General features: G+C 41.9%; 1 protein-coding gene across 2 annotated transcripts in view; it reads left to right on the top strand.

Moving 5' to 3' along the window:
• Positions 1-14687, top strand: part of LOC126416451 (putative inorganic phosphate cotransporter) — a 376726-nt gene extending 362039 nt beyond the window's left edge. The window contains exon 10 of one of the 2 annotated variants that reach the window (XM_050084178.1): positions 13321-14687. In XM_050084178.1, the coding sequence (XP_049940135.1) occupies positions 13321-13379 (59 nt within the window). In that variant the 3' untranslated portion in view covers positions 13380-14687. The remainder of the gene's footprint in view (positions 1-13320) is intronic. The other variant, XM_050084179.1, reaches the window with a different exon arrangement.
• The last annotated feature ends 547 nt before the right edge of the window (positions 14688-15234 follow it).

Below are 15234 nucleotides of genomic sequence, written 5' to 3'. Positions count from 1 at the left end.
GACTGAGGCGAAAACGGCGCGGATGTCAGATGTTGAATACCATTTGCCTGGCAGAATGACTGAAATTCCGCGGACATGAATTGTGGGCCATTGTCGGAAACAATAGTCTGCGGAAGACCTTCAATGCAAAAGATAGCAGACAACGCTTGGATGGAGGCAGAGGACGTCATGGAAGACATCTGGACAACAAAAGGAAAATTACTGAAAGCATCTACCAGAACCAACCATCGAGCATTCCAGAATGGACCAGCAAAATCGATGTGCAAGCGTTGCCAAGGTGAAGTGGCTTTTGGCCATGCAAAGACTTTCCGCGGTGGCGCGGATTGTTGTTCGGCACACGCCATGCAAGAAGAGCACATATTCGTAATCGCAGCATCGATTCCGAACCAAGTACAGTGCTGACGAGCAAGCTGTTTCGTTCGCACTATACCCCAATGTCCTTGGTGAAGAAGCCGTAAGACAGAGGACTGTAACGAACGTGGGACCACGACTCTGGATTGATCATTATCAGAACGCAACAACAAAACACCACGTCGTACAAATAGCCTCTCCTTATGAGCAAAAAATCGGCGAACCAACCGATCCTCGATCCTTGACTTTGACAAGGGCCATTGCGTAGCAACAAAACGCAAAACGATAGCAAGGACAGGGTCAGCAGCTGTGGCTGTAGCTACACGACGAAAATCAATCGGAAACGATTCGACCACTTCATCGGTATCCGCATCAATGAACATACAAGCAAGTTCGGAAGAATCGAATACTTTATCCTCAGCAACAGGCAAACGGGACAACGCATCGGCGTTTCCGTGCTTAGCAGTGGACCGATACAAGATATCGTAGCGGTACTGCGAGAGGAAAATAGACCAGCGAATGAATTTCTGCGCTGTACGCGGAGGTACAGGCTTGTTCGGATGAAAAACCGACGTCAAAGGTTTGTGGTCTGTGATGATGGTAAAGTGACGACCATACAAGAAATCATGGAACTTAGTAACACCAAACACGAGAGCCAAAGCTTCTTTCTCTATCTGTGAATAATTTCTTTGCGCAGACGAGAGCAATTTGAACGCAAAGGCAATAGGGCGATCATGCGACCCATCTTTGTGCGCAAGCACAGCACCGATCCCGAAATCCGATGCATCTACCATCAACAAAAGGGGTTTCTGGGGATCGAATGGCGTAAGGCAAGTATTTGAAAGCAACGCCGATTTCAACTGGCGAAAGGCGCGTTCGCATTCCGTCGTCCAGACGAACGGAACACCCTTACGGCGTAAGCTATGAAACGGAGCTGAAATGGAAGAGGCATTGCGCAGAAAGCGATGATAAAAGTTAATTTTACCCAATACACTCTGTAGCTGCTTCACATTCTGTGGCGAAGGCAAATCTTGTATGGCACGGAGGTGCTCTGGACTCGGATGTATGCCTTGTGCATTTATGACATGTCCCAGGTATGGTAAGTCACGAGCAAAAAACACACATTTGTCCTTCCGCAAGCGAAGACCATTTTGTCGCAATACCTGAAAGAATGTTCGTAGGTGTGCTAAATGCTCGTCGGCTGTCTTTCCGGAGACCACAATATCGTCCAGATAGTTCGCAGCAGTAGGGACCGACGCACAAACAGTTTGTAAATATTGCTGAAACAATGCAGGGGCGGATGCACACCCGAATGGCAGTCTTTTGAATCGGTACAAACCAAGATGCGTGTTAACCACCAAGACGCGCTGGGATTCGGCGTCCACTGGGATTTGCAATTACGCATCTGCGAGGTCCAACTTCGAAAAGTATTTACCCAGGCACAGTTTATCAAAAAGATCGTCCGGGCGGGGTAAGGGAAAAGTTGCAATCACGAGTTGTGGATTCACTGTTGCCTTGAAGTACACACAAAGTCTCAGTTTTCCGGAAGGTTTTGGCAAAATTACTAAGGGTGAGGCCCAGAGAGAAGCTTGCACACGTTCAATTACACCTTGTGATTCTAAATCGTTTAATGTTCTTGCGACCTCATCACGCAATGCGTGGGGAAAATTGCGCGCTCGGAAAAATTTCGGTTGCGCGTTTACTTTCAGTTCCAAATGTGCTTCATAGTTCTTAGCGCAACCTAAGCCCAGTGCAAAAATGTCCGCAAATTCTTCACACAGACGAGAAACACTGTCTGAAGGCACAGTCTGATTCACTGATAGGACCTGATTTACTATAGACATGTTAAACAACTGAAATAAATCTAAACCAAACAAGTTCACTGCAGTAGAAGAATGAAGAACGTAAAATGACACAAGTTTTGTTTGTCCCTTGTATGTTGCAAGAAGGCTGCACTGTCCTAACACAGGGATCTGCTGTCCTGAATATGTAGTGAGCTTAACAGTTGCGGCACGCAACGGAGGTTTGCCCAGTTGTTTGTACGTGTCGTGATTGAGCAATGAAACTGCAGCTCCGGTATCGAGCTGGAATGGTATGACCTTGCCATTAATGTCCAAATCTACAAAAAGTTTATTGTCCTGCTGATGACAAGAGCGACTGTCTTGTGCAATTTGAACTGATACAGGGACAGCATCACTTGCTAATTGACGTGATTTCCGGCGACGTCGACGCACACTTTTTGTGGGACGAACACAGTCACTGTTAGAGACAGTGGCACTGGACGAAGTGGAATGAACCACATGAATGTCCATGGGCGAAGGTTCACGAGCCTGAGTATTCTTGGTTCGATTCCGGCTCGAAGCAAAGGGCATGGAATGATTAAGAGTGTCTGATCTGAGCTTTTTCTGGCAAACACTTTGAACATGTCCTGTCTTATTACAGAAAAAGCAAATAGCCTGGCGTGACGGGCAATTGTCACGCGAATGTCTAGTAGCACACTGCGGGCATGATTTCACTGCAGTTGTACGCTGGCGCGGCACACCTGGTTTAGAGCGTGGCGGCAGCTGCATGGACGTGCGCGAGGGCAGTTTACGGGGCCGCGCAGTGCCCCCGGCGGGCCGGTTAATGTTACACACGGCTGGCGAAGTTGCAAATGAGTCCTGTGCAAAGTCAAGCGTGTCCTGTCTATCCAATGTGTCTATCACTTGTTGAAGGGAGGGATTAACTAGTTTCAAAATCTGTTCCCGTATACGAACATCAGAAACGTTCTGTGCAATTGCATCACGTACCATTGTATCTGAATAAGGGATTCCACATTCACACTCAAAAGCAGAATCCCTTGTAAGGCCTTGCAAAGTTGCAACCCACTCCCTATTAGTCTGACCGGCAGTACGTTTTGTATGAAAGAAAGTATACCTCTTTGCAACTACATTAACTGTTTCTTTGAAATAGGCGTCCAATGCCGACAAAATTTCTTCATAGGACAGAGTTGCTACGGCGCGTCGGGGAAACAATTTCACTATCACACGGTAGGTGGACACACCGACACAGGATAATAAGTGAGGCTGCCGCTCATTACCTTGAATTCTGTAGGCGGCGAGATGAAATCCAAATTGGCGTGACCACTCAGTCCATGTCTCTTGGGTTGGGTCAAACTTGCGAAACGGCGGTGTAACTGCATGTTGTGGCTGCGGTAGCGGTGAAACGGCGGCTGCCGCATCGGTTTGAATGGCACGTTGACCCTGGACGAGCTGTCCAAGGGCATCCAATAACGCCTGCGTCTGCTGATTCTGCAAGCGATAAAATTCGGACAGTACATCTGGAGATTGTGGCGAAGCCATGACACAAGTAAATGTAAGCAATGAGAAAGAACAAGACCCTTTCCGTTGACTCGTCGCCAACTGTTGTGGCGTAACAAGACAGCTACGCCACACTGAAGTAGCCGAAAGGCACACATAATCTCACGTAGGCTAGATAGAGGTCTGAAACAGGATACATGATGAATGGTAGCAAGAAAAGTATGTAGCTGCTTTAATACTTAACTTTTAATCCTTCATGTGAATACAGCATTCCTTGATGATACAAGTGAGACTCTATCTTAAAATGGTTAATGGCGCCTTGCTAGGTCGTAGCCATTGACTTAGCTGAAGGCTATTCTAACTGTCTCTCGGCAAATGAGAGAAAGGCTTCGTCAGTGTAGTCGCTAGCAAAGTCGACGTACAACTGGGGCGAGTGCTCTTCCGTATCTTGAGACCTGCCTTGTGGTGGCGCTCGGTCTGCGATCACACAGTGGCGACACGCGGTTCCGACATGTACTAAATGGACCGCGGCCGATTTAAGCTACCACCTAGCAAGTGTGGTGTCTGGCGGTGACACCACATAATTGTTGTTGTGATCTTCAGTCCAGAGACTGTTTTGATACAGCCCTCCATGCTACTCTATCCTGCGCAAGCTTCTTCATCTCCCAGTACCTACTGCAACCTACATCTTTCTGAATCTGCTTAGTGTATTCATCTCTTGGTCTCCCTCTTCGATTTTTACCCTCCACGCTGCCCTCCAATACTGAATTGGTGCCGGCCGTGGTGGCCGAGCGGTTCTAGGCGCTACAGTCTGAAACCGAGCGACCGCTACGGTAGCAGGTTTGAATCCTGCCTCTGGCATGGATGTGTGTGATTTCCTAAGGTTAGTTAGGTTTAAGTAGTTCTAAGTTCTAGGGGACTGATGACCTCAGAAGTTAAGACCCATAATGCTCAGAGCCATTTGAACCATTCTGAACTAAATTGGTGATACCTTGATGCCTCAGAACAAGTCCTACCAACCGATCCCTTCTTCTAGGCAAGTTGTGCCACAAATTTCTCTTCTTCCCAATTCTATTCAATACCTCCTCACTACCTATGTGGTGTACCCATCTAATCTTCAGCGTTCTTCTGCAGCACCACATTTCGAACGTTTCTATTCCCTTCTTGTCTAAACTACTTATCATCAGTTATTTTGTTCCCCCAAAAGCAAAACTCATTTACTACTTTATGTGTCTCATTTCCGAAACTAATTCTCTCAGCATCACCCATCTTAATTCGACTACATTCCATTATGCTCGTTTTGCTTTCGTTGATGTTCATCTTATATCCTCCTTTGAAGACACTGTCCATTCCATTCAACTGCTCTTCCAAGGCCTTTGCGTCTCGGACAGAATTAAAATGTCATCGGCGAACCTCAAAGTTTTTATTTCTTCTCCCTCGATTTTAACTCCTACCCCGAATTTTTCTTTTGTTTTCTTTACTGCTTGCTCAATATACAGATTGAATAACATTGGAGATAGGCTACAACCCTGCCTCACTCCCTTCCCAATCACTGCTTCTCTTTCATGCCCCTCAACTCTTATAACTGCCATCTGGTTTCTGTACAAATTGTAAATAGCTTTTCACTCCCTGTATTTTACCCCTACCACCTCCAGAATTTGAAAGAGAGCATTCCAGTCAACATTGTCAGAAGCTTTCTCTAAGACTACAAATGCTAGAAACGTAGGTTTGCCTTTCCTTAATCTATCTTCTAAGATAAGTCTTAGGGGCAGTATTGCCTCATGTGTTTCAACATTTCTATGGAGTCCAAACTGATCTTCCCCAAGGTCGGCTTCTACCAGTTTTTCCATTCTTCCATAAAGACTTCGTCTTAATATTTTGCAGCCGTCACTTATTAAACTGATAGTTAGGTAATTTTCACATCTGTCAACACCTGCTTTCTTTGGGATTGGAATTATTATACTCTTCTTGAAGTCTGAGGGTATTTCCCCTGTCTCATACATCTTGCTCACCAGATGGGAGGCTTTTGTTAGTCTGGCTCTCCCAAGGCTATCAGTAGTCCTCGTGGAATGTTGTCTACTCCCGGGGCCTTGTTTCGACTTAGGTCTTATAGTGCTCTGTCAAACTCTTCACGCAGTATTATATCTCCCATTTCATCTTCATCTACATCCTCTTCTGTTTCTATAATATTGTCCTCGAGCACATCGCCCTTGTATAGGCCCTCTATATACTCCTTTCACCTTTCTGCTTTCCCATATTTGCTTAGAACTGGGCTTCCATCAGAGCTCTTAATATTCATACAAGTGGATCTCCTTTTTCCAAGGGTCTCTTTAATTTTCCTGTAGGCAGTATCTATCTTACCCCTAGTGATATATGCCTCTACATCCTTCATTTGTCCTGTAGCCATCCCTGCTTAGCCATTTTGCACTTCCTGTCGATCTCATTTTTGAGACGTTTGTATTCGTTTTTGCCTGCTTCTTTTACTGCATTTTTATATTTTCTCCTTTAATCAATTAAAGTCAATATTTCTTCTGTTACCCAAGGATTTCTACTAGCCCTCATCTTTTTACCTACCTGATCTTCTGCTGCCTTCACTACTTCATCCCTCAGAGCTACCCATTCTTCTTCTACTGTATTTCTTTCCCCCATACCTGTCAGTTGTTCCGTTATGCTCTTCCTGAAACTCTGTAGAACCTCTGGTTTAGTCAGTTTATCCAGGTCCCATCTCCTTAAATTCCCACCTTTTTGCAGTTTCTTCAGTTTTAATCTACAGTTCATAACCAATAGATTGTGGTCAGAGTCCACACCTGCCCCTGGAAATGTCTTACAATTTAAAACCTGGTTCCTAAATCTCTGTCTTACCATTATATAATCTATTTGAAACCTGTCAGTATCTCCAGGGTCCTTCCATGTATACAACCTTCTTTTATGATTCTTGAACCAAGTCTTAACTATGATTAAGTTATGCTCTGTGCAAAATGCTACCAGTCGGCTTCCCCCTTCATTTCTTACCACCTATTCCGTATTGACCCAATATGTTCTCTTCCTTTTCCTACTATCGAATTCCAGTCACCCATGACTATTAAATTTTCGTCTCCCTTCACTATCTGAATAATTTCTTTTATCTCATCATACATTTCATCAAACTCTTCGTCATCTGCGGAACTAGTTAGCATGTAGACTTGTACTACTGTGTTAGGTGTGGGCTTCGTATCTATCTTGGCCACAATAATGCGTTCACTATGCTGTTTGTAGTAGCTTACCCGCATTCCTTTTTTTATTCATTATTAAAACTAGTCCTTCATTACCCCTATTTGATTTTGTATTTATAACCCTGTATTCACCTGAACAGAAGTCTTGTTCATCCTGCCACCAATCTTCACTAATCACCACTGTATCTAACTTTAACCTATCCATTTCCCTTTTTAAATTTTCTAACCTACCTGCCTGATTAAGGGATCTGACATTCCACGCTCCGATCCGTAGAACGCCGTTTTTTTTCCTCCTGATAATGACGTCCTCCTGAGTAGTCCTCGCCCGGAGATCCGAATGGGGTACTATTTTACCACCGGAATATTTTACCCAAGAGGATGCCATCATCATTTAACCATGCAGTTAAGCTGCATGCCATTGTGAAAAATTAAGGCTGTAGTTTCCCCTTGCTAATTTGTAATTATACTACACTTGAGTGTTTTTGCTAATACAAACTTACATTCCATTAGTATTATGTCAAAAATCTTAGGAACTACTGTAGGGATTTGATCTGGCTTTCAGTAATACGTAAAATGATCCACGAGAAAGTTTCGTGTATATAATATACAAATATTTCACGCTGACTGCCTGAGCTACGATGAAGCGAAATCTCCTGCTGCTTGCCTTTTCCATCTAGCTGTGATTGGCATAAGGGTGCCCGAATATCGTGCCACACCAGCGCCAGCATTATAGGTTCTCTACGAACTGGTAATTGTACATAGAGGCATTCGTTGACAATGTACGGTACGTCTATGACACGCTCAGCATCTGTTATGTTTCAAAGCAAAGTAATACTGATAACTGTCGCAGGATTGCACCTCCAATGTCTGGGACGTGGTTCCGATATCCACAAAACAAATCGACATTTGCGTAAAACAGTATTACAATGGACGGCTGTACTATCTTTACTATCTTCTTCTCAGGAGCTTTCCATCAAGTCTTACCAGTAATAGTTACAGGGATGAGACGAGACGAGGTCAACGCATCTTCCATTGCCAATTAGCGTGGCACGTTAATATAACTTCAAAATTAATATCATAAATTAAAAATTACAAAATAGAATGTGAAATTACAAAAAAAAAGGTAAACCTGAAACTTAAAGTTAAAATATTATCGAGAGTCTTTGATTTCCCAGGGCCGATATCTTACCAATATTGATAACGAAAATAGTCAAAAATTGTAGAGATTCTCGATTCCTCAGATGGATGAACTATCTATAAACATAACTTTGTACGGAACCATCGGAGCATGGGTCCTACTCATATTTGCTAGAATTTTTTTTGTTTTGTTTTAAGTTCAACCTCAGTTCTCTCAACCTCTTCGTGAGTGATCATTGACGCTGCTGGAACCACTTTTACAGCAGCCTGTTTTTCTGTTTACATCAAAGTAGAGTAACTATATCAGCAACAGCGTCTTTATCGTCCAACAGTCCGAAACCACAATGTTACTGCAAAATATTATTGAGCAGTCCAGGAAGAACTTAGATGCTATTGCATAATAATACTGTGCTATATTATTGACCGTCTATGGGGCGCTAAAGAAAACGTAAGTTTGTGTTAATAACGTTCTAAATTCGCAAAATGAAAGTGGTATCTAAGCGTGAGAGCACTTACGTCAAGAGGAGAGTGGTCTAGTCATCTTTAATTTGAGGGGATTGCTGAAACTTGTGCTAATTTCAACAGGTTCGTTAACTGAGAACTGGGACACGTAACAGTGTCTGTCTCCAAGTTGGGGCCTTTAAGCTGACAGTCCCAGATCGAGGACAGCGTTATAATAATGGTTGTCATAAGTTTCAAGTTTTTGTACCACTTTCATGCTGAGGAGTAACTTCTGTAGGTAAAGTGCCAGCTGGCAGAAGATGCTTGGAAAGAAGCGTTTGAAAAGTAATTGACAGGAATGTGGAGTGGCACTGAGTGTAGCGAAAACTAATTTAAAACTTAAAATAAATATGGCGTTGTTGCAAAGCGTTCCTTGGATCAATAGCGTGTACCTTTCCTGCCCACTCTGCCAATACGACATGTGATCTTGCACAATACAGGTATTTATTCTTACAAACCCGTTTTTTTACCCAGTTTTCAAGTTTTCGCTCTCAGTCAGCCGTCTTTCTCCTCGTTATATTATTATTCTGGTAGAATACAGTGTTACAAACCAATACATAGTTCGAGAAGACTTGTTCCTGTCTCTGTCGTCTTTTACTACATCTGATGTCCCATAGAAGATATCAATGTAGAATGATACTACACGACAGATTTTCATCGCCCTTGACATATTACATAATCACTAAGTTTCTGATTACGTTTTCTTCATTTTGCTGTCATCAGATTGTACAACCATGTTATCCACTACTTCTGATACCAAGGAGACTAGTTATATCACTTCATACGTCATTATGTGTTTCTATGTGATCTGTTTTCCTATTTATAACAATGATGACACTTTCAACCCTTCGACTTATTAGGGAAGTGTAGAGACGTCTGTTTCCACAGGATAGCACATGCTAGAGGCACGGTTCTTAAATTAGTAACTGACGGGATACCAATTCGATTCTACACAGAGTACGCGAAAGAACTTGCCCCCCTTCTAACAACCGTGTACCGCAAGTCTCTAGAGGAACGGAGGGTTCCAAATGATTGGAAAAGAGCACAGGTAGTCCCAGTCTTCAAGAAGGGTCGTCGAGCAGATGCGCAAAACTATGGACCTATATCTCTGACGTCGATCTGTTGTAGAATTTTAGAACATGTATTTTGCTCGAGTATCATGTCGTTTTTGGAAACCCAGAATGTACTATGTAGGAATCAGCATGGATTCCGGAAACAGCGATCGTGTGAGACCCAACTCCCTTTATTTGTTCATGAGACCCAGAAAATATTAGATACAGGCTCCCAGGTAGATGCTATTTTTCTTGACTTCCGGAAGGCGTTCGATACAGTTTCGCACTGTCGCCTGATAAACAAAGTAAGAGCCTACGGAATATCAGACCAGCTGTGTGGCTGTATTGAAGAGTTTTTAGCAAATAGAACACAGCATGTTGTTATCAATGGAGAGACGTCTACAGACGTTAAAGTAACCTCTGGCGTGCCACAGGGGAGTGTTATGGGACCATTGCTTTCCACAATATATATAAATGACATAGTAGATAGCGTCGGAAGTCCCATGCGGCTTTTCGCGGATGATGCTGTAGTATACAGAGAAGTTGCAGCATTAGAAAATTGTAGCGAAATGCAGGAAGATCTGCAGCGGATAGGCACTTGGTGCAGGGAGTGGCAACTGACCCTTAACATAGACAAATGTAATGTATTGCGAATACATAGAAAGAAGGATCCTTTATTGTATGATTATATGATAGCGGAACAAACACTGGTAGCAGTTACTTCTGTAAAATATCTGGGAGTATGCGTGCGGAACGATTTGAAGTGCAATTATCATATAAAATTAATTGTTGGTAAGGCGGGTACCAGGTTGAGATTCCTTGGGAGAGTCCTTAGAAAATGTAGTCCATCAACAAAGGAGGTGGCTTACAAAACACTCGTTCGACCTATACTTGAGTATTGCTCATCAGTGTGGGATCCGTACCAGATCGGGTTGACGAAGGAGATAGAGAAGATCCAAAGAAGAGCGGCGCGTTTCGTCACAGGGTTATTTGGTAACCGTGATAGCGTTACGGAGATGTTTAACAAACTCAAGTGGCAGACTCTGCAAGTGAGGCGCTCTGCATCGCGGTGTAGCTTGCTCGCCAGGTTTCGAGAGGGTGCGTTTCTGGATGAGGTATCGAATATATTGCTACCCCCTACTTATACCTCCCGAGGAGATCACGAATGTAAAATTAGAGAGATTAGAGGGCGCACGGAGGCTTTCAGACAGTCGTTCTTCCCGCGAACCATACGCGACTGGAACAGGAAAGGGAGGTAATGACAGTGGCACGTAAAGTGCCCTCCGCCACACACCGTTGGGTGGCTTGCGGAGTATAAATGTAGATGTAGATGTACTTCAAATTAAAACCGTTTTTTCTTTTTTAATTTTAGGTAGGCTCTCGAGTAATGTTGAACAATGTTTTTTTCCGCGGATTAGTGCCTCCCAGCAAGAGCCTTTTTCCATTACTGAGTGAAACTTGACAGCGAAAAACTGAAAATGACTGATCAACGCCTGCCCAAGAAAACAGCAATGACTGGTCAAACAGGGTAATGTTTTACCAGAGTAAACTTTGAAAAGCATTCGTCATTTATGTTAAATGTCGTCCACTCGTTTACAGAGGTTTTAGAAATAGGTATACAGAAGAAAGGATCAGAGTTCAGTTTGTGCCTCTTTACATCAAGGCAGATTTCTTACAGAGACTCAAGGAGCTGAATAGTGTTTTATCTCTCCTAACAGCCAGATATTACATATTTGTGTGGTGCAGCTATGGTTGCTGCATTTGGAAATGAAGCAAAAGTAGACAATGATTGTAAAGTTTCCATAATTTGGCAGAGGGTAGCAAAATGAGCACCTAATAGGTGCTTCGACTATTTGAGTATTTCTCTTTTAACTGGTTGTACCTATGTGTCTGCGGCTGAGAAGAAGATACGAACAACATCCTTCTACACCGTATTAGGAAAATTACACACTTTAGACTGAGTTAAATTATATTCTATTAAAATATGGGCAAGAGTAGTGGTCGTCAGGCTGCGGCTCGCCTCAAGTATTAGTGCGGCCTGCGGTTGTCAGCCGTATTTTATAACAATATGCATCTAGCGACTAACAGTCGAATCCAAAAAACGTTAACTAACGTTAAGAGCTTCTCAAGAGTGGAGTTTTCCTACTTAGTAACAAACAAAAATACTTACAAAAACAGTACTATTTTTAAGAAACGCATAATTTTAATTGACGCTGTTGAATTTGGCCAAGTAAAGTTGGCCCCTTTCCTCGGGGCTGAGCGCTTAGTAAGTGCTAGAGGAAGTGAGAGGGGTAATGTTTTATTGTTCATCTTCCCCAACTGACAGCTCACGGGCGTGCAGGTCTTGCGTCGATCAGCTGCTGTAGTGTAAATTTCAAACGGAAGTGATATGGATTTGAGACAGCGCATTGCAAGGATAGCCACCTTCAAATGTGGTACTTATTTGTAGCATGAACATGAAATTAAATTAAGGCTGTTGTAATACAAAGGAATGAGCAGAAGAAAAATGACGTTTGAAACATTTAGTAAACATTTGCAATTGTGTCTCGTATTGCATAATGCATTTAAATATGAGTAGTATTACCACTGTTAACCAGTTAATCATCTGCACACACGGGCAACAGAACACGCTTTGAGGCAATTGAAAGTGTCACAGCTTTGGGATCGCTGAGGGCGGCAGCAATCCGAAACAGGGAACAGTTGACACCATGTGTTCCGAATGATGCCGACTTACAACTAGCTAGTCTACTGTGAGCTCTTAACACATTTATTTACGTCGGTTACCAGTGCAGTAAGATCAACAGATAAGCGACACGAGGTGCCATCACAAAATTCCAGTATTGGGTCTTGAGCGAAGAAGCTTGACGACCACTGGGCTAGAGTAAAGACACGGAAAGGAGAAAAAACTTAAAACAAAATGGAACTTCCGTGGCAGGAAAAAAAGATTAGAATTGTAGGATGTGAGGTCCGCCAGTTATGCAAAACACCGTTTTTTCTCATTACTCAAATATATATTTCAGCACCATTGTGCCATCATCAGTGGGTTTCCGTTTTATTTATTCTATAACGTGAACATTTTTATTAAATGATTACAAAACTATGTGGATGTTTAGTTCAAACAGTAGTTCATTTCTTTTTGTTAATACCTTTGCACTTGGTGTCCATGATTTTTCTGGATCACTTGCGTATTATTTACTACAGGTAGCTTGTCATCTGCAACTGAACGATGTTGATGAGAAATTTTGCTCGGAGTTAATCTATCATCTAGAATGTAATTTAGTTTGTAGCGACATTTTCGCGCCTATATTCGTTTTTACTTACGTTTTCGTGTGGAAAGCCCTTTTATTCTCTGCATCATGGTGAAGTGTCGTGATGCATACGTAAATATAACGCATATTTTCCACAAATAAGGTCGTAAAAACACGTTTCATTTCACGAAAACACAGTTTGATCGTGTTTTGTGTGTGTCCCAGCCCAGTCAGTGTCCATTTGTTCACCAGAGAGTTCGGCGCCAAATTTGAATTTTGTTTACATTTTACGTATCTTTGAGTGTGTGTTATGTGTGTTTTCTGCACGCTTCTTAGCTGTTTGTGTTGTCTTTTACATGGTGTTCCTTTTGTGTGTAAATGGTGAGTTTTTGCCGGTTGTAGCGTATCCATTTTTCGTGTGTGTATGTGTTTGTGTGGGAACAGAAGCCATACCGTTTTCAAAAAAGGTCTTTCACATGACGTGTAACTCCATCATTTTGAATTTGTTTCTTTGTTCCAGACAAAGACGCTACGGATCCATACGAGATGAGGACGAAGCCACCAGCCTACAGTCCGTGAGACGGGGCAGGTGTCGTCGTCACGAGCTGTGTTACCACTGGAGTACAAAGTTCCTTTTCATGCATCAAATGCATATTTTTTTGTTTTAATGGAAATTCCATTAGCTGATAGTCTTTTTAGAAAGACGCTATTGACTTTATCTCGGATGTATCGTATATACGCAGCGGCGCTCAAGGCCCTTCGTAAAAAATACCGTATTCACGGGAAGCACATCCACCGGTGGTGCTTACGATCTGCCTTCACATTCTGTTAGGCAGGAAACTGAGTGAGGTCTCCAACTGCGAACGCAATGGACCCGCAACTGTAAATTTTTTTCTTAACTCCCCTTTCTGTCACATGAAAACTCAAACATAATCACTAAATTTCATAATTAATACAGCATCGCTTCTTACTGCAGCCACGATCGCGAATACCTCTTTGTTTCGTTTCGTTCGGTAAAACAGCAGACATGACGTGCTTCCAGAAAGAACGACTAGCAAGCTTTAAATCATACAATCAAGAATTTTGGAGCTTTCGCAGTTCTTCAGTTTGTGTCATTCTTTTCGATCACACTGATGGCAGTGAATTATAAATTTTAACGCTATCTAAGCCACACAACTTGAACTCTTTCATATCGAAGTGCAACACGCTACATAGTACTGTAATTGGGTACAATAATATTGTTTCATCTGATACTTCATTACGACACAGGTTAAGCTACAATACGTGTATTTAACAATCGCTCCCTTAAAAAAATTCCCATCTTAACCAAAACAGAAGTATGAAGCTGCATGAATAATTTCTGTTGACAAATGGTGTTAATCTATGATTATAAGAGTTATCTCGCTGCAGCAATGGATTAATAGAAAACAACAATAATTTGATTGCGCTTTGAAAATGAGTATCGCAGAAGCGACATTACATATCCAAAGAAATGAGGCAAATACTGCTCTTAAACGCTGCACATTGAAATGAACAAATCATAAGAAAAAATTCTGATCAGATATGCATTATTAACAGTATGATGTTTGAAAAACAATTCACATGCGGAAATTTGCTTCCATCGCACAATCTGAGTAACAACTAAAAATTCATCAATTTATTTGCAAACATTATTTACCATGCAAAACACCTGCCATTTGTGTTTATTTGTGTAAATTATATTTAGTAACATGCACTTCTGTGAAGTCCTGTTATATTATATGCAAAAAATCAATATGGCGCATTTTGGTGTCTTATTTTTTCAACAAGCTTTATCTCGATTACATATCTCGATTTTCAGTTATTGAATGAAAAATGCTTTGTAGGAGAAGATACTTTTATTTTTTGACGTTTGATATTTGAAGTGTATTTTTAAGACTGTATTGTATAATATTTCACTTGATAATAAAATGAGAAATAAAAGACGGTTATAAGATTTGTTTCTTTTCCTTGATAATCTCATCTGATACAGTTTTCTTCCATCACAGTCTTCAAATTTATTCTTACAATGAACTTCTTGGTATACCATGTTTATATGATCATTTTAATTCCACATTTTCATCTGAGTTTCATTAGAGGAAGCCAGAAAAATGGTAGGTGCATAACAGGATAGACGTACTGAAGAAAGTAAGTGGTAATGTTGAAAAGCTACACACTACACACCTCAAACATTAGTAAATAAAAATACTGCTCTGAAGGCTTTGTCATTTTATTTGCACGTGACCGAGAAAACAAAGGCAAAATATTCCTCATCAGTGCTGCCTATCTAGATTTTGTTGGTATTCCACAATCTTTTGGTGATGCAAGTAAGTTGGTTTGTAAGGAGCAACCTATCGCTAGCAAATGTATTTCTGTAAAATTTAGGACTGAGTTGGCAACCTATGTCTGCTTTGGC

The sequence above is a fragment of the Schistocerca serialis genome, chromosome 8, assembly GCF_023864345.2.
Source record: "Schistocerca serialis cubense isolate TAMUIC-IGC-003099 chromosome 8, iqSchSeri2.2, whole genome shotgun sequence".
NCBI lineage: Eukaryota > Metazoa > Arthropoda > Insecta > Orthoptera > Acrididae > Schistocerca > Schistocerca serialis.
The sequence above is the reverse complement of the archived record's forward strand: the minus strand, read 5'-3'. Positions and strand labels throughout refer to the sequence as shown.